This window comes from Polistes fuscatus, unplaced genomic scaffold (genome assembly GCF_010416935.1).
Source record: "Polistes fuscatus isolate 324 unplaced genomic scaffold, CU_Pfus_HIC Scaffold6, whole genome shotgun sequence".
In the NCBI taxonomy this organism is placed as follows: domain Eukaryota; kingdom Metazoa; phylum Arthropoda; class Insecta; order Hymenoptera; family Vespidae; genus Polistes; species Polistes fuscatus.
In genome coordinates this window covers 8,900,986-8,919,602 of record NW_025113140.1, presented here as the reverse complement: position 1 = coordinate 8,919,602, position 18,617 = coordinate 8,900,986, and the positions used below count along the sequence as shown (strand labels likewise).

Here is an 18,617-nt window from a genome sequence, read left to right as displayed (position 1 = left end):
ATATATAATATAAAGAAAGTTTGTTTTAGATCTTAATAAATATTTGAAACGATTTATTAGAAAATATTAAACAAATTTCCAAGCGTATATATTTTAACGATAATCAAATTTTAGCGAGTAGCGAGAGCACACGAAGCAAAGCAAAGCACGCACGCTGTTAATCGACAAATATTTTTAAACGATACGAAATAATAAAAAGAAACACGTTTATTCGTAGAGATATAATAATAATAATAATAACAATAATAATAATAATAATAATAATAGTTTTTTTCTTCGTTCGAAACGGAAAAAATAATCGAACGAACGAACGAACGAACGAATTAACCGAGTCATCCGTTATATAGAAAGAAAAACTATTTCGACGTTATCGCATTAACGCGAGATATATATTATATATACATATATATATTATATTACATATATATTATATTATATTATATATATTATTAAATTATAATAAATTATATATATTATACGTAGAAAAACACAAAGTAAGAAGAGAAAACTATAAACAGAAAAGTATAAATTATATCGCTCTGCGTTATATCGTGAGATTAAAAATAACTGCCAACTGTTAAAAATATAAAAAAAAAAATAAAAATACTTGCCAATCAAAGTTCGCGTTACGGGAAACCTCTACGTCAATATCGCGAACTTTTATTCTCCTCCATTTCTTCTTCCATTTCCTCTTTTCGTCTCGTCTTTATTAGTCTACTCGACGAGTCTCCAAGGATTTCCAACTTTCTTCACTTGTGTGTTCAATTATGAAGGAAAGTATATGATAAAACAGAGAAGAGAGAGAGAGAGAGAGAGATAAAATATTCCTGTTTAGAAAATACGAATTATTTTTCATCGGATTAAACGGAAAGAAAGAGAAAGCATATTTAAAAAAAAACAATTATCAAAAAAAAGAAATATATAAATGAAGAAAACGGAGGAGAAAAAAAGTTCCGATTAAGATTTCTAAACTACCTCAGGTGTAACATTTAATTTCGATCATATTCTCGATATTCCAGGGAAGTTGATTGGGCGGGCGGGAAAACAAAATAAATAAAAAGACAACATTTTTCGGTTTTTTCAAAGTACGTTTTATCGGTACGAACGTTTCAATTGAAATTTGTTTTTATATTAAAAAAAGAAAAGAAAAGAAAAGAAAAGAAAATATTACGAGAAATCAATAAATCGTATTGAAACAAATACTTAACGAGATTCTAATAACGAATAACTAAATGATCTGTAATAGAAAAAGAGAAAAAAAAACATTATAAATAAATATATATATATAAAAATAAATAAAAATATAATAATATATATATATATAAAAGAAAAAAGAGAGAGTAGAAATATCTAATATAAAGAAAAGAGAAAGAGAAAGAAATAAAATAAAAGTATAGAAACGCGAAGTGGGGGGGGGGAGGGGGAAATACATTCGCATAGGTAAAGTCAGCACTTTGAATGAAATCGAAAGTCGAACGAGAGGCTCTAAGGGGGGAAAGCTAGTATCGATAACCTTGAAGGGAGAATAATATCCTCTTGTGTAGATGTGTTGTTTGCGTGTAAGTAACATTGGAAAATACATAAAAAGTTGCACACACGAATGGTAGATTCACTTCGGACACGAGACAGTTCCTTTGAAAAGAAGATTGCTGAGAGCTGGTATAAGCGATAAGAAAGAAAGAATAAAAAAAGAAAGAATAAAAAAAGAAAGAGAGAGAGAGAATAAAAGAAGCGTTAGAGATTTTTCGAAGTGGGTTTATAGAAAAAGGGAAAAAAAGAAAAAAAGAAAAAAAAATAAGAGGATATGTGCCGGCGTAGAAAAACGTGCAACGAGGAGAAACCGGCCGGTAAGGATAATGCTGATGAAGGGAGATGAGATTGGAGTTAAGGAAAATAGGAGAAAGAAAGAAGACAGGAAAAGAAACGAGAGAAGGGGTGGCAGGGGGAGGGGAAAGAACGGGAAATTGAGGTGAGGAAGAAGCGATCCAGCCATGTCATGGGAGTCTATTTCGTCCAGGGATTACCTTGGGTGAGTTTCATTGCATTCTACTAACTCCCATCTTATCTTATCTTTTTTATATATTTATGTGTTAGAATATATTTCGTATATATAAATACCATAGGATACACACGCATGTATTTCTATTAAATTCTAACTATAACAAGTTTCAGTATCACGAAAATTCTAATCTATCGGATTATTCCGGTATCGAACATCGAACTGAAATATTTCGTATGTGTATGTGTGTGTGTGTGGGTGTTTCGAATACGTAATCATCGATATCGATGAACAATGAAATTGTTGTTCTTTTTTCCTTCAAATGAAATGAAACGAATTTTACAACCGGTAGAGAATTTTGTCGTAATGCTCTCCCCCTACCCCCTACCCCCTACCCCCCCAGTTAACGCGAAAATTCTCTATCGATTCGATTGATTTTCGTCCTATTTGATTGCCGATTCGAAAGCCCGTGTAACCCGATGTGATTCAAATTGAATTAATAATCGATGATATACGGTTTTGACGTAACCGTGAGAGGTGGTTCTACGAATCAATCAATCGAGATGTTATAATAGAATAAATACGTGAGAGGAGAGGAGAGGAGAAGGGGGAGTAGGAGGAGGGAGGATAAAAGAAGATGAGAGTCCTTGAAACTGGGGAAAAGTGCAATAAATAAAGTAGCGTAAAATCGTGCAAGTTTGTATACATATATGCATATGTGTATTACATCTATGTATATGTGTGTATATATATCTGTATAGTAGAAAGGTTACACATACGTGTGACGCTTAGAACAATGAAGGCCGTCGGAAACGCGCAAGAGAAGATACGCGATGCGCTTGACATTCCATCGAAGAGTTTTCAACGCTATAATGGGAAATTCTACGATGGAGCAAGGTAGCTAACGCTCCGAACAACGATGTTTAGTCGACCGAGATACTCGTCCACGTTCCGATTTTTCTTCCTTCCTTCTTTTTTCTCTTTTTTATTTTTTATTTTTATTTTTATTTTTATTTTTCATCCCCCTTTTCTCTCTCTCTTTCTATCAACGCGACACGACACGACACTATACTACTTTTGGGGAATAAAAAAACACCAGAGAAAGAGAGATACTTTTTATACCATCATTCGTATCGTTTTTTAACAATTGAAATTTCGTAATCGATGCGAAAGAAAAATAAGAATACGTACTATATTTATTAATCTTTTCGTATTCACGCATCACGACGATGATAATAAGCATCATTTTTTTCATAGCAACGGAAAGAATGAAAAATAACGATAAAATATTAGTTTCGTGCTTTTGAAAATAAAACGTGGAAAAAAGGAACAAAAGGACATCTTGGGAGGAAAAATCAAGTTGTACATGAATATGCACGACGATTCCGCGTATGAAGAATAAGAGGATAGGTTGGGGTTGATGTTTCAGTCAGACTTGGCTTACGCGTTGATATTTCGCATAAGCGCGAATAGGACAGAACGTTGCAAACGGAAACAGCAGAAACGACGTCGGTGGTGTATCGTACGGTGCAGCGAAATGCACCTCCCTCTTCCTCTTCCTCTCTCTCTCTCATTCTGTTTCTCATTCTATCTCACTCTGTCTCTATTGCTTTCCCACCACATTTACTAGGTGGGCGAGGCACCTGCGACCTCTTTCGCTGACCTATATTCCGATGCACACCGCCCGTATTCCCGGCCGACTCGCACCGCGATTGCTAACAAGAAAATTCAATCGTCCTGGCCCTTATTTCGTGAACTACGAAAGTTAGACGTGTTCTCTTAGGATAAGATTAGGGTATCACCTACTAGTTCCCTTGTTCGATAACTTTCCAACTCGCATTTATTTACTATCGTACAAAATGTTAATTTGAACATTAGAAATATATTTACATTATTATCAGAATACATTTTCACCATAGAACATTTTTTATAGTATTATGAAAACAAAGATGATTGAAAGATTTCACTCGAATGAAATAAATATAATATTAAAATAAAATAATATCGTAAGAAATGAAACATCGTGCAAGATTGATTAACCAAGAACATTTGGAAAATTTCATAAACGAATAGTCAATGAAACATTCATTTTATAGCCCTTATTATTTTTTTAATCGATATATATAAGAAACACACACGCACACACATATACGAACGTTTAGAACGTATTGTAAATATAATATATTAATATTATTTATTATATAAATATTATTCATTGGTACAATGATAACATATGCATTTCTTACTGGTGCGCGAATAACTACCAACGCACTCATTAATTATTCGTATAAGCGCGAAACGCATAAATTTCTAGTTGCGTGCCAAGCGTTGTTATTTAGTAGCGCGTAATCTGTTTGACAAACGTGGTCAGATTTGACGTAAATGTGGACTCTGTGATACGTACGATAATTCGCCATCTCTTTCACGTACACCGACACATACATTTATTATACACATTCCCGTATATACATAGAATAATACACACACACACACACACACACATACATATATATCCTTTCAACGTCATACTATAAAGTCGGCAATAGCTCGTTCGATATTAATTTGGTTAACGTCGTCGTTCCCGACGATAACTCGTAGACGATATCGTAGCAAGCATCAGTCTTTATGTTTCTCGTGTTATTTCACAGAGGACAAATTTTGATTATGCTATTTTCTTTTTTTCCTATTTTACGATCAACAACAACGACCATTCTCTACCACGTTCGATTATTCTTCGCGATCTGTAATTGACATTTTTTTTTCCTTTCCACCGAGAAATGTGTTTCTTACGTTTTATTATACCACACATAGAGAAGGATAAGAAAATGAAGAATATTGTCTTTTATCGAGCACTCATATGTCATACATATATATATATGTGTGTGTATGTGTGTATGTGTTTCTCGTACGAATAAAAAGAAACGTAGAGACGTGCGTCAGCGAACTAAACGAAAACTGGCGAGCTTATATTCCTTCTAACGAGGATTTTATATCACGAACAATAGAAACTCGAGTCGAGTAATGATACAAACGAGAAGATTTCAAAAGGTTGGGTTTTGCTTGCGTTTTCAAATGAGCCGTCAGGATTCACGGTGATGTATAATATATGTACAATTGTCTTGGATAAATATTCTACTGAAAGAAAAAGAAAAAAGGGTTAAGTGTTAATAAAATAATCAACTTTTCGGCCGACGTATCTCTTTCGACATTTAAAATCTACTTAAAATATAAGTATTTCCAACGATTATTCTATTATATATTTTTCTTTCGATTGTATATCAAAAGAATATTCAAAAGAATATTCAAAAGAAAAGAAAAACGTCTGTTGATCAATCGTTGAGACCGTAGATGTTTCTTGTCGAGAAACGTCGCGTATCGACAGGATAATTATTGGATTTCATGAGTTTGATGGTTACGACACCAACAGTTTCGTAATCTTCCCTAAGCTGTTTGTCTTTTGTAATAACGTTAGCAACAAGGTCGATCGGTATGACGTACGAGTCATCGTATATCGAAAATTCTAATTTGTCGATAATAAATATCTAAACACCTAAAATCATATTAATATAATACATCTTTGAAGATTTCGATTGGACTCGTAACGCACGTGGGAAACAAATAAATAAATAAATAAATAAATAAAAAGAAAAAGAAAAAAAAAGTAAAGGGTAACGGGAATGTTGTTCTCGTTGTCATAATCATCGTCGTTGTCCGACAGAGAATATGCAAGCAATCCCGTTCGCGTAAGATAAATTTCAATAGGATGACCCGCATTGGTCGCATTGCAGTACGGGATCTGTTCTCGAGTTAGAGGTAAACGGGGTAGTAGGTGCGATTCCGGGAGAATGTACAACCTTCATGATGTAGAGTTTGCGAAACTCAAACTCTGGGACTCCGGCCAAGTGCGCTTTATCTCCTACCGGAGTTTCCGTTCATCCTGGAAATAAATTAAGGAACCCCGTCAGACGTAGGAGTACATGTCAGCTTAACGCCACCACCCTTGCCATTCTCTTCCTCTTATTTCCCCTCCTCCTCCTCATCTTCCTCCTCCTTCTTCTTCTTCTTCTTCATTTTCGTCTTCTTCATCATCCTCGTTGTCGTTGACTCGTCATTTTCATCATACTCGTTAAACTTTCAACGTTGATTACATTTTTAGACGACTATAACGAGGTCATACATAGTTAACGTTAAAACTCACGTCACGTGGCTCCCGACGTTCGAGTCTCATATTTTATCGAACGTATCTTATTACCTCTTTAAAACGCTTTCGCCATTTATATTTTTCTCTTTTATTTTATTTTTTTTTTCTTTAACGAATTTTTAACCAAACTACATTAAATATAACGTCTAGTTAATAGCTTAGTAATGGTATACGATATTAATTCCGAATTTTTCAGATAAAAACATAATATTATATATGGAAATTTATGTGTGTGTGTGTGTGTGTGTGTGTGGAAGGTATCCCCCCCTGATTGGTTTTAAGACGAAATTGTATTTTATCTCGAACGAATATATTGTATATTGTAATAATAATCATAATATCTTTTGAAAATAAGCTAAAATAATGCTTTATTTTATTTTTCTATTTTATCTCTGTCGTTAATTCAACATTGATAAATCCAGAATTTTTCAAACACAAAAGTATCGTCTAACTAACAAGAAACTACGTGGATAGAATGAACGTAATACTTCATATATATATATATATACCATTCTATAGTGTTACATTTAAAATCTCTCATAAATATGTATCCCTTTGAAATGTAAAAAAGGCTCTTACGAAAGAGTCAAACGAATGGCGTTAGCTAGTAGAAAGAAAGGAAGTCTAACCATTGAGAGTACGATAGCTAGCTTACGAGCTTCTATACTCAACTGCCTATGTACAGTAGCAAATATTTACCCATCGCACCGATACTTCGACAAAGTTCGATGGAGAACAAATATTGAGCGTTTCGACACGGGAAAAACAAAAGAGAAAGAGAGAGAGAGAGAGAGAGAGAATGATTGAATGAGTATAATAAGTGTGAAAAAAAATAAAACACGAATAACCGAATTAAATTTCATATTTATTTCCCATTTCACACAGATACACACACACGCGTTATAAAGTTGACTTACCTTCTTCTGCAGATGATTTTCTAATTTAAAGGATACCATTTTGTATCTTTCTCGAGAACGTTTTGAAGCTTGTTGTACATGTCATTTCAAGCGTATTCGGTTTCGTATGCAAAACGTATCGAGTGTACCGAGGAGAAGAGTGCACGCTCCACGAGATGGCGGATACAATTGAGCTTTCACAAAAGCACGAGCCCACCGCTAGTCTACCGCTAAACGTGCATATACCTACACTTACACGCTTACACACACACACAAATACACACACATACATAGATATATACCTTAGCTTTTATTTTCATTATTTCAAAGGGAACCTAGTAACGAAGCTAATAATCTTGTTCCGAGTCTCGGCGTCCTCATGCCCGAGTTACCTTTCGATAAACTTCCCCCGTTCCTTTGTGCATTTCAAACGTAACACCACTCGTTTACTAAATAAAAGATAAATAAGTATATATATATATATACGAACGTATTAATTAGTATTACAAAAATATTGTTAAATTGTAATCGTTAATGTGTAAGTGAATTTTTTTTTTTAAAGAAAACAAACAAAGTACGGACTAATTGTATAAAAAATGTTACAGTGGATCGGCGAGTCATCAATTATCGGCAACCGCTTTATTGGGTAGCCCGGATGGCTCGAGACATCCTCTCGATGTTTGCGAATTCGCGGAAGAGGATTATCGTCATCAAAATGGTAGCGGGAATGGTCATTATCAACATAACAGACCGGGTACTGGTTTATGGGAGTGTCTCGTAGGATGCAGGTGGCGATTGGATCAACAATTAGCTCGTCGAAGGGTGAGTCTTGTTACTTTGATTAAATATATCTCGCTTTCTAAATTAATCGAGAGTTTTTAAAATGTTTATCGAAAAATAATCTAAAAAAAAAAAAAATGAAAGAAATTAAAATTCAATCTAAGTGGGGATGATATATCTCGTGCGAAAATTTGCGATTGGATAAAGCTAATCAAAACAAAAAAAAACAACGAGAGAGAGAAAGAGAGAGAGAAATCTCAAGTACATGACTTTCCCTTTTCGTGAATCGGCACGCTTCTTCGCTTTCGTTACGAGCAGCCCTAGTAGTACACTTATCTCTCGTTGAATGTGTTGCCACGACTTTATCGGTCACTATCAAGTTCACAACCGTGCCACGGATCGGAATTAGAGTCACGCTATCCTTTCATAAGCGTTCAAACAGAAACGATTCTCGACACAACGGTACAATACCTGCAAATACAACACACACACACACACACAATCTAATATCTGGTATTTATTATATCAACTTCCTCAGATTTATCGATTCTTCTTTTATTTTCTACAAACAACGACCATTTCTCAATGTTTCCTATTTCAAACCGAGAAATAGGATTTTTCTACTACGATATAGAATTGATTTTCGTTTAAGTTATCGCGACATCTTCGCTACGTCGTTTACAGGAACAGGAAAAATCTTAGAAACACTTAACACGCGTGTATAAAATACGTGTATACATGTTTGTGTGTGTGTGTGTGTGTATTCTCTTATGGGATGTAAAAACGTGTAAAACATACGTTACCTCGGTAAATTTGTTCTATCACTTTTCTTTTAAACACACGTACACACTCGCGCAAAATTACTGGTACACATGTTATGTCGCATTTAGTGGTGTCATTTAAAGCCTCAGTGGATAACAAGTTTGAAGCGAAAGCATTTTGAAAGAGTGCACTTGGGTACCTTCTACGCTTTCAAGGATGATAAAATTGTAGTTGAAAATTTTCCCTCCTACTTTTTACTCCTACACACATAAAGACACATATATTTATATACGTGATAAAATAGTAGGAAACTCGATAAATTATATGCAAACTCATTTTCATGAATTCCATTATTTTCCTGCGTTTCTAAACTAACAACTTGTTGATATTACTTTTTAATGATATATCAATTAACGATTAATAACCCGAGGTTCAATTGATTAGCATTTAAAATCAATCTATCTTTAAGATATACGTGCAACTTTTTGTTTCTCCCTTAGCAGTCGTTGATTATTTTCCCGTATATTCAAGCGAAATGTTAATAGCTGTGATGGGATACACGCGTTTCCCATGTTCATTAATGTCAAACGAACGCACATCGGTGTAACTTGTCTCTCAATTTAGACGTTTCTACCCATAAACGTTCTATTTATATTTCATCAGATCGCTCAATCCGCCAGGGACAAAGTTCAGGGTCGAATCGATAAGCATTTTCTCTCGTTTCAGCCCTTATCCAAAGTGTCGTTACACAAATACATAGAAGAACGAACGAGCAAGCAAGCAAGCAAGCAAACAAGCAAAGCGTTCGCAGTCACGCGTGTGCCAACTTGCCGCCCCTGAAACTTCTCGTGCGTGATAATGATCCAATAGTAGACTTCATGTATTCTCAACATAATCTTATTCCCTTTATCTCTATACACATACATCATTAATCCACCCTTAGTCTGTCCTTCGTTTTCCTCCCAAGGTCCTTCGAACGTTGATTTTAATGACAATGAAAATTTGTTTTGATTAATTATAGATAGAACAAGAATGGTTGAAAATTGCATCGAATTGTTGCATCTAAAATGTCTTCTACTTTCTCTTGCCCTTTTTTCTTTTTCTAATAGAGATAATAAAATGAATTCTAAATAAATGTTTGTGTTTCTACGCGCACATTGATTACAGGTAGAGCAAGGATTGAAATTGTATCGTGCTCACAAACAGCAAGCAGCCGTAAGAAAATGGAGAGGTGCATTGAAGAGTATTCGTCAACGCGAGGACAAATTCGCCCTTTTGGGTTACCTGTATCAAGCATATATGGATTGGGGAAAGTACAGGTAACGTTATAATATAAGATAATTTTGTGCTTCCCTTGGTAAATGAAATATAAAAGATAATTTCGCGTTAATCTATCTAATAGGTAGCTACGGTATCTCGATACAAAGTAGCCTAAGCTACTAAATGGAAGGTGAATCAAGGAAGGCTCGTAATACTTCATTTGCATAGTATAATTAATACGGCGTATACTTATTAATTCTATACACTTTCTAAGTAATCATTTAATATTCAGAGCGAAAGGTTATATCAAGTAGCGCATCCTTAACGTTCCCAGTTCGATACTGTAACAGACTGTAAATATCTTATCCAAATAATCCAACGATACATTTAACTAAATAATTCATTAAAACTTTCCATTTAATATTTATTCAAAAGAAGATCAACGTAAAACACTTAACCCCGCGATCGATTTTTCTTATCTCGTTAAAATAATAAAACCGACACAGTTGAAAGAGAAACGACTGATCGTCTTAAGAAAGTTCAAGAGAATTTGTCCACCAATCTATGGAACCTTGTTTACCGAACGAACTTCGCAAACAACCGATGAACTTTTTTTCTTCTTGTCGTTGCGTTACGATGCGGTCCAACTGTTCGTTCCAATAAAAAAAATACAAAATATAGGTCAGTGTGTCAACGTGTCGTCGTAGTCGATGACGATTTCTCGGTAAAATATTACAACGCGATACAAATCGCGTAAAAAAAGGTAAAAAAAAATTTTCAATTAATTCTCTTCGCATGTAGAAAATGTTAGACTACGACGAGTGATTATTTTTTTCTAGTAGAGTAAGTCAACGTATAATCGGACGTAGCAGCAGTAGTAGTTGTTATCGTTTCCAATCGGTTAGACGATCGAACGGATGGAGGAGAATCGTGGTATTCGAATCACGTGCTGCTATTACTTACATGCATATGTATAACAGGGATCCCGTACATGTTGGAGGAAATCAGAGCAAGCCACGCATCTCTACGAACATGCGGAAAATCTCGCACGATAAGACACGTTGGACTCCTCCTAGACTATAGACATCGAAAACCACAGATACCTATTGGAAAATACCCTCGAGCATTGTACATGCTCAGTGCGAGATAGAGAAAGATAGAATAAGAGAATAAGAGAGAAAGAGAGAAAGAGAGAAACCTAGTACTACACATTACTAACATCACCACTCACCCAAGGATTCACGTACACGTATACACATACGTACTAACACATAGCCAGCGAAATACAACTCTGACGACGAGCAGGAATCTTCTGTTCATCCCTGATAGAAAAAAAATAAAAGAAAAAAATATATTCTCTTCTAACCCACCTCATTATGATGATAAAAAAAAAACAAATATCATTCGTAGTGCAATATGGTACAAAAGGTAAAACACCTAAATAAAAGTAATTGATTCGACGCAAGGATGTTTTATTTCGATGCTGCTTCTAACTCGAGCATTTTTTAAAGGTTATATTTCTTTGAAGAAGACATTTTTCTCTCTTTTCATTCTTTTTTTTTTATATATTTAACAGCTCGTACGAGCCTTGCCCAACTTTTTTGGTCTCTTTCTCACTCGTTCTCTTTCGGTCTTTCTTTTTAGTCTATCGTTAAAAATAGTAAGAGAGACGGAAACTGGAGGAAAAGAAGTTAATAAAGAGATCGTCGGTAAGAGATAGCATTTATTTCACGAGCCGACAGAGAAAATCCGGCTGGCAAGAGCCGTACTCGGAGTATCCTTGACACAATAACGTCCTTTTCCAATCCTCCTCATTTCCACCCCTTTCTACTATCTTTCTCTCTCTCTCTCTCTTTCTCTCTTTCTCTCTCTTTTTCTTTCAATGTAGATATGTATACGTATACTCATATCTATTCATAAATGCGGACTGCAAAGTTTACGCGACCTGTTACGGAATCCACATTTGTCCTTACTTTTCGTTCGTTCTTTTTCTTTTTCTTTTTCTTTGACATTCTTGTCATTGGATTGAAGAAGGATCTACTATTACTACTACTACTAAACTTCTACTAACTTCTACTAACGTTACTATCACCTGCTATCGGTTCGGTTGCACGACGAAGCACGCGAGGATAAATTTAGAATCACATTCGAGTGGATTTATTCAATAATCGTGTTCAACGTTCTGTACGAATTTAGTCGTGGAATATTGAAATTTCTCCATTGAAAATTGAAATTAATATTTAAAGGGGTGTCCGATTATATTGGTAAGGATCTCTGCTGACTCGTACTACTTAAATGTGTCTGATCATTTATTAATCTCCGATTCTCTTACTACTTAAAAATGTCTGACCGTGTAATGGCTTCCGATTCTTTTACTACTTAAAAATGTCTGACCATATAAAAACCTCCGATTCTTTTACTACTTAAAAGTGTCTGACTATATAAGAACCTCCGATTCGTATCACTTAAAACCTCGGATTACTTCAAATTGTTTTATTTTAATTTTTATTATTAAATTTGAAAAATAATTGTCCCTATATATGTAATTCAAAACGTTCAAATATAACGAAATTATAAACATCTCGATATTATTCTTATCGTTCTTTCTTTCTTTTTTATTTATTTTTGTTTGTTTCGTCTTCATATTTTCCAGAGACAGCATCGACTTTGGTCACAGACAACTTTGCATCTCCGAAGAACTGGACTCGCCTAACATGCGAGCAGAAGCTTATCTGAACTTGGCCAGAGCCCACGAGAGATTAGGTGCATTGGACAGAGCTTTGGAATATGCGAGACACAGGTCGAATATTTGACAATTTTTTCTTACAATTCGATTTGTTGAATGTTTAATAATGTCGTATAGTTTTAATCAGAAATCAATGATGAAACTTATCAATGTCTTATCGAATGAAACAACAACGAACAATTTTCCGTACCTTTTCTGATAGATGTCATAAAACACACCTTTACGGGATACTCTCGATGAAACGAGAACTCATATTTTCTCAATGTCTATTTTTTTCTCTTTTTTTCTTTTAATCTTTTCCCCTCTCTCTCTCTCTCTCTATCTCTCTCTTTCTATCTATCTATCTGTCTATCTTTCTATCTATCTCTCAACCTTTATCTCTGACACTGTCACTATTTCTGATTTGAAATATTGGATAAATCGGGCGGTTGAATGTTTAAAACGTTTTCGTTTTAAAACGAGAATATCCCATAGAATCGGTCGATGCAAAGCTAATAGTTGTGACTCTACGTCCTCTCGCAGCTTGTATAACGAGTGCGATCAGTGTGCCACTGCTGGATTAGTTCACTTAACCGTAGGCAGAGTCCACTTAGAACTAGCAGGATTCACTAAAGCCTTGGAGGCCTTTCAAAGAGCTCACAAAATCGCCCACTCCATTCAAGATCCTTCCTTAGAGTTACAGGTAATTAGACATTCACTCTCTTTTTCTCTCTTTCTTTTTTATTTTATTCCTTTTTCTCTCTATATTTCTTTTTTTTTTTATTTAACTATCTATTTCTTTTTCTATTCATCATTTTTTTTCTTTATCTCCTTCCCATTCCTTTTCCTATATTTCTTTTCCTCTCTCTCTCTCTCTCTCTTTCTTTCTCTTATTTTCTTTGACTTTTTCTTATTGTTTATTTCTTTATCGTAACATATAAATCGTCTATTCATTCTCATTAATTTTTCTTCTTTATAGAACATATCTGTCATAACTGACGACGTTTATAAATACAGGGTGATCTGTAAATTGATAATACGAGCGAATAGGAAAATGATTTGATACAAAAAAAAGAATGAAAAGAAAGAAAAACTAATAAATCGAAGTTGTAGAATTTTGAAGAAAAAATAAGCTAAATAAAATATATGTCTTACGTTAGTTTGGAATAATCCTTCTTTGCAAGCTCGTATTACAGAATTACAGAACACTCTGTATAGAATGTTCTTCCCTTTGAAACTTGCCTTTTAACGAGCTCTTTTTTTAGATCTATCGAACTTGGAGATATTTGTCGTGTTAACAAAAAAATAGAATCTGCACACGTACGGTAACATATATATAATATATATATGTATATCATTTTGTGCCGATTCTATTCGATATATTATTTATAAATTTCTAACGAATTATAAAACGTATAAAAATGTAAACATAAACGCGCGATCTAAAATAATTTTCTTCGAAAACAACGAGAAACGCAAATAGGTTTTTTGTTTTCGTTCTTTTCGTTTACAGGTATACGTCGGATTGTCGGAACTGTTCTGCAGATTACAGGATACCGAAAAAAGTGCAAGATACGCTGCCAGAGCATACGATCTCTCGCGAAGTTTACAACTTGGCGATTTGAATTCGCGACATCACAGAGCTGCCCTATTACAAATGGCAGCAGCATTGAGAAAAAAGGGCGAATTGGGTGACGCTCATGACTATTGTTCGGTAAAGTATAGTTATTTTTTGTCTTGTTTTTTGTTTCTCTCTCTTACAATTATTCGCCGATTCGTCGTTTCGCCGTTTATTCGAATTTATTTCAAATAACAAAGAAAATAATTTTATTGCGAACAATGAATATTGTTAATCGATCTTAACACGTTTTTATTTAGGAAGCAACACGACTGTCGCTAGTTTCAGGCGACCAAGCTAGCTACGCTAGAAGTATACGAATAATGGGTGACATTTATCGAAAAAAATCCCATATAAATGTGAGTTCAAATTATCGTACATCGGCTTTGCCTTTCGATATTTCACGTATTGCTATTATTATTATTATTATTATTATTATCATCACTATTATATATAATACGGTTCTTGCTATCGCCCCGTTCGTAAGCTTCGCATGTTTCCTTCCTGTGCTTTCTTATGTCTGCGTGTGTGTGTGAGTTCGTTTCTAAATATACATGAAAAATACTTTTGGAAAGTTTCTTTGCAAATCGATACGCGATATTGCCTCATCCTGTTAACAACGACAAATCTTTTCTTATTATTGTACCATAACTCGTAATAGAATCATTTTTATCGATTTATATTATTGCATGGTATCGATGACAAATGAATTTGAAATTTTCGAAATCGTCGAATTTAGAATAACCAACTAAAAATATTCGATTCCCATTCAGGAGGAATATTTTGTTTTGTTTCTCTCTCTTTTCTTTTTCTTTTGTTATTTTTGTCACGAATCTCTTTAGAAACGCATCGTTGCAGCATGTCGCATAGTGCATATCGGCTTTCGCAGCTTTGGCACCGAAACGGGCTCAGTTTTGGACGAACGCCGGCTCTCCTATTCTACTAATTACTACGAAAAAAAAAAAAGAAAAGAAAAAAACAAAAAAAAAAAAGGGAGATCACCGAGCGTGAATTTCGGAATTAAGAAGATTCTATTCCGTTCGTGCTAATCATCATTCGTGTAACTTTAAAACAAATATATACCGATTATACGACTTAACGATTTTCCTCTTAAAAAAAATATTCCATCATTTCCGATCGAATTATTTTCAACGTCAAATATTTCTTCGATATTTAACAATCGTATATATCGCGAAAATTACAATTACTTACGATTCGTTCCGAGTGAAAAATTTAACTCTCGATGGAAGGAAGTAAAAAAAAAAGAACCCAAAAAAAAAAAAAGAAATAAAACGAGCTCGTTCAATGTCGCGCGTGAATTTCGACGAATTGGACTCTGTCTTTCAGTTGGCGATCGCCGAAACCGCACAATACAATTAGCCTTTAGTTGACACATTGCGTGCATTGCACCGGAAGTAGAACGATAACACCGGTGAGATGAAGATGGACGTATTGCAGAAGGCGTTCCGCCAGTACGAAAGCGCCATGGGATCTGCCGCAGCTACCGGTGATCGGCTTTGCCAAATGGAAGCGATGGATGGGGTGGCAAGATGTTTCGAAGCTCTCAGGTTGCAGCACGAGATATGCAACTGTCGGCCCCTAGAATTCAATACTCGGCTTCTCGAAGTAGCTGGATCCGTCGGTGCTAAGGTATAAACGATATTGGATCCTCTTTCTCTCTCTCTCTCTTCTTCTTCTTCTTCTTCTTCTTCTTCTTCTTTCCACTTTTACATTCCAATTCCATCTTGAGCGTGAAATGATTTTTCTCGAGTCGTTTGACCTTCTCCATTTCCTCCTTCACTTCCACCCCCTCTTCTACTTTTTTTTCTCTCAACTATCCTCCTCGTACGATTTAGCAACACTTCTACTAGTTGACGAGGTTCTACTCTCGATATAACAGGTATCATTTTAATACGTAAAATAATAAGAAAAATGTTATTTAGTATCGGTATCCTTCCCGACGTTATTTGCAGCTCTTAGTTAGGACCGTAAGATCAAGGCTATCGCGGATTTACGGTTCCTTGGGGGACGAAGAACAAAAAGGACATCACGAGAGACTAGCCGCTGCTATGGAAGAAGATTTAGAATTACGTTGCGGCGGTTGCAACGAACCGTACGGCTTGGAAGCCGATTCCCTCGAGGCATTACCTTGTTCTCACATATTACACGCCAGGTAAAGGGTTTACATCTACTCTTAAAATCCCTCCACGGATCTTATATCAACTTACTTATCTGGGAATAAACATTTCCTATCCTTTTCTTTTAACATTTCTCTTTACTTTTTATCCACCTCTCTCTCTCTCTCTTTCTCTCTCTCTCTCTCTTTATTTATTTATTTATCTATTTTTATGAAGATATTTCTGAAGAAAAACAAGAATACTTATATACGATTACTTTCAATGATGAGAACTCGTTCTCGTTTTATTTAGTTTCTTCTTCTTCATCTTCTCCTTCTTCTTCTTCTTCTTTTTTTTTTTGTTCTAGGTGCGCGTACGACATTCTCAAGAGACGCGATAAGAAAAAGAAACGTCTCTGTCCGGATTGTCACAAATCTGTCAGCTCACGACTGTACCTGCATTGCGAGGATCCGCACGGCATGAATACCTTAAATCATAGTTCCTTGAGTCTGGCATCCTTGAGGGCCAGCAGCCTAGCGACATTGGAGGATTGTCACGCCACGAGTAGCGTTTAAACAAACAAAAATATTTGACGCATTATATTCGTTCGTTTCGATCATTCGATTCGCGCGTTAATACTCGTCTATACGTGGGTGCCACACGAACGTGCGCCAATTTATCGTAAACGAACTTAACAAACAAACAAACAAAAATAGGAAAAATGAAAAACAGCATTAAAAATAAAATCCTCGAAAGTTCGAGAGAGGCTCATGATAACGAGAACGGCGTAGGGAAAGGAAAAAAATTAGTGTTGATGAATTGGCAATGAAAAGAACGACCCGAATATCGATTGCTATCGTGAATATTGTTCTCTTCTACTTCTTCTTCTTCTTCTTCTTCTTCTTCATCTTCTTCTTCTTCTTTCTTGATTATTATTATTGATAGCTGAGGTGTACAAAAAAATAAAATTCAATTCGTGGTAAAGAGAATGTTGTTTCGTGTTTTAGTATTTCAATTTTCGTAATACAATCAGCGGCGCGTTATCCTATGGGGACAAAAAGAAATACGATTGTCTCAAGATTCCCCAAAGTTTCCGCATCAATCAATATTCTATAAAATCATTTGTGTAGTCAAGAAATATATTTACACTCCTATAATTTAATTATAGGAAAAAAAATTTAATTAAATTACACTCCCATATCCGGGGACCATAGATTGCAGATGCGATGCAAGTGTGTACGACAAAATTCTTAGTTAGCTTTATGATATGGATTGTCGAGATTTACCAGAGGCGTCCCAAAAATTTGACCATGAATCATCGTGAAACTATTAACGCACCGTTGAATACAAAACTACTATTGATTTCGTAGCTGTGTGTTATTACGTATTATACTTACATATGTATGTATTCGTTATGTGTGTGTGTGTAACCTAATCTATATTTCTAACGCACCGTTCCCATTTTCCTCATTTATTCTTTTCTCCATAATATGTGTTTCATTTGTAATTTAGAATTGTAAGAATTAATTCGTTCGTTAAGGATAAATTCGGTAAAAAAGAAATATTCACTCACGTGTAAATGTTATTGACGTTGATGATAAGATGTTGAGATAACGCCATACTCTCGTTGAGTCCTTCCAAAATCGAAAGACTATTATTTTTAACCCGTCCCTACATACATTCCGAAGAATGAAATTCTACGAGACTAGTTTTTAATAGAAATACCAAGCGGATCGCATACGCACTAACACTTAATATACATATATTTATATTTATATATATATATATATATACAGTGTGTCTTGTAACTGGACACCCTGTATAAAAATAGAAATATATTATATATGTATATTACGTATGTTATATATATATGTATGCACATATTTCTATACGTATATATATAATATTAACAAAGACAAAAATTGTTACATCTTATAAAGAATACTATAAACTTAATTAACACAACTGTTGATTATAAATCTTCGATTAGTGACGTGGGCAAGATTAATAACATTTATGCGAATCTATCCGTATTGATCTTAATAAAAGAATAAGAAAAGAAAAGAAAAAATTAAAAAAGAAAAAAAACCATAAAAAAAAAAAAAAGAAGAAAAAATATGGTGATCGTTAGACCTCGACGAGTGAAGATTAATATTACGATTTATCGTTTGACAATCTTCGTGAATTAAAACAAGAATAAAAAAAGTTTAACGTAAAACTGTATGTGCACGTCGTATATATAAAAAGAAAAAAACAAAA

General features: G+C 34.7%; 1 protein-coding gene across 2 annotated transcripts; it reads left to right on the top strand.

Moving 5' to 3' along the window:
* The first annotated feature begins 1,351 nt into the window (after nt 1-1,351).
* LOC122523114 (43 kDa receptor-associated protein of the synapse homolog) lies at nt 1,352-18,001 on the top strand. 2 transcript variants are annotated; one of them, XM_043644713.1, is made up of 10 exons: nt 1,352-2,029; nt 7,702-7,918; nt 9,806-9,957; nt 12,552-12,698; nt 13,167-13,326; nt 14,137-14,337; nt 14,502-14,600; nt 15,700-15,891; nt 16,215-16,414; nt 16,726-18,001. In XM_043644713.1, exons 1-10 carry the CDS (start codon nt 1,992-1,994, stop codon nt 16,931-16,933), a joined length of 1,614 nt encoding a protein of 537 aa, XP_043500648.1. In that variant the 5' UTR covers nt 1,352-1,991; the 3' UTR covers nt 16,934-18,001. The 2 variants fall into 2 exon arrangements, with proteins under 2 accessions (XP_043500648.1, XP_043500646.1); XM_043644711.1 differs by having other exon boundaries at nt 15,685-15,891.
* Nucleotides 18,002-18,617: the final 616 nt, after the last annotated feature.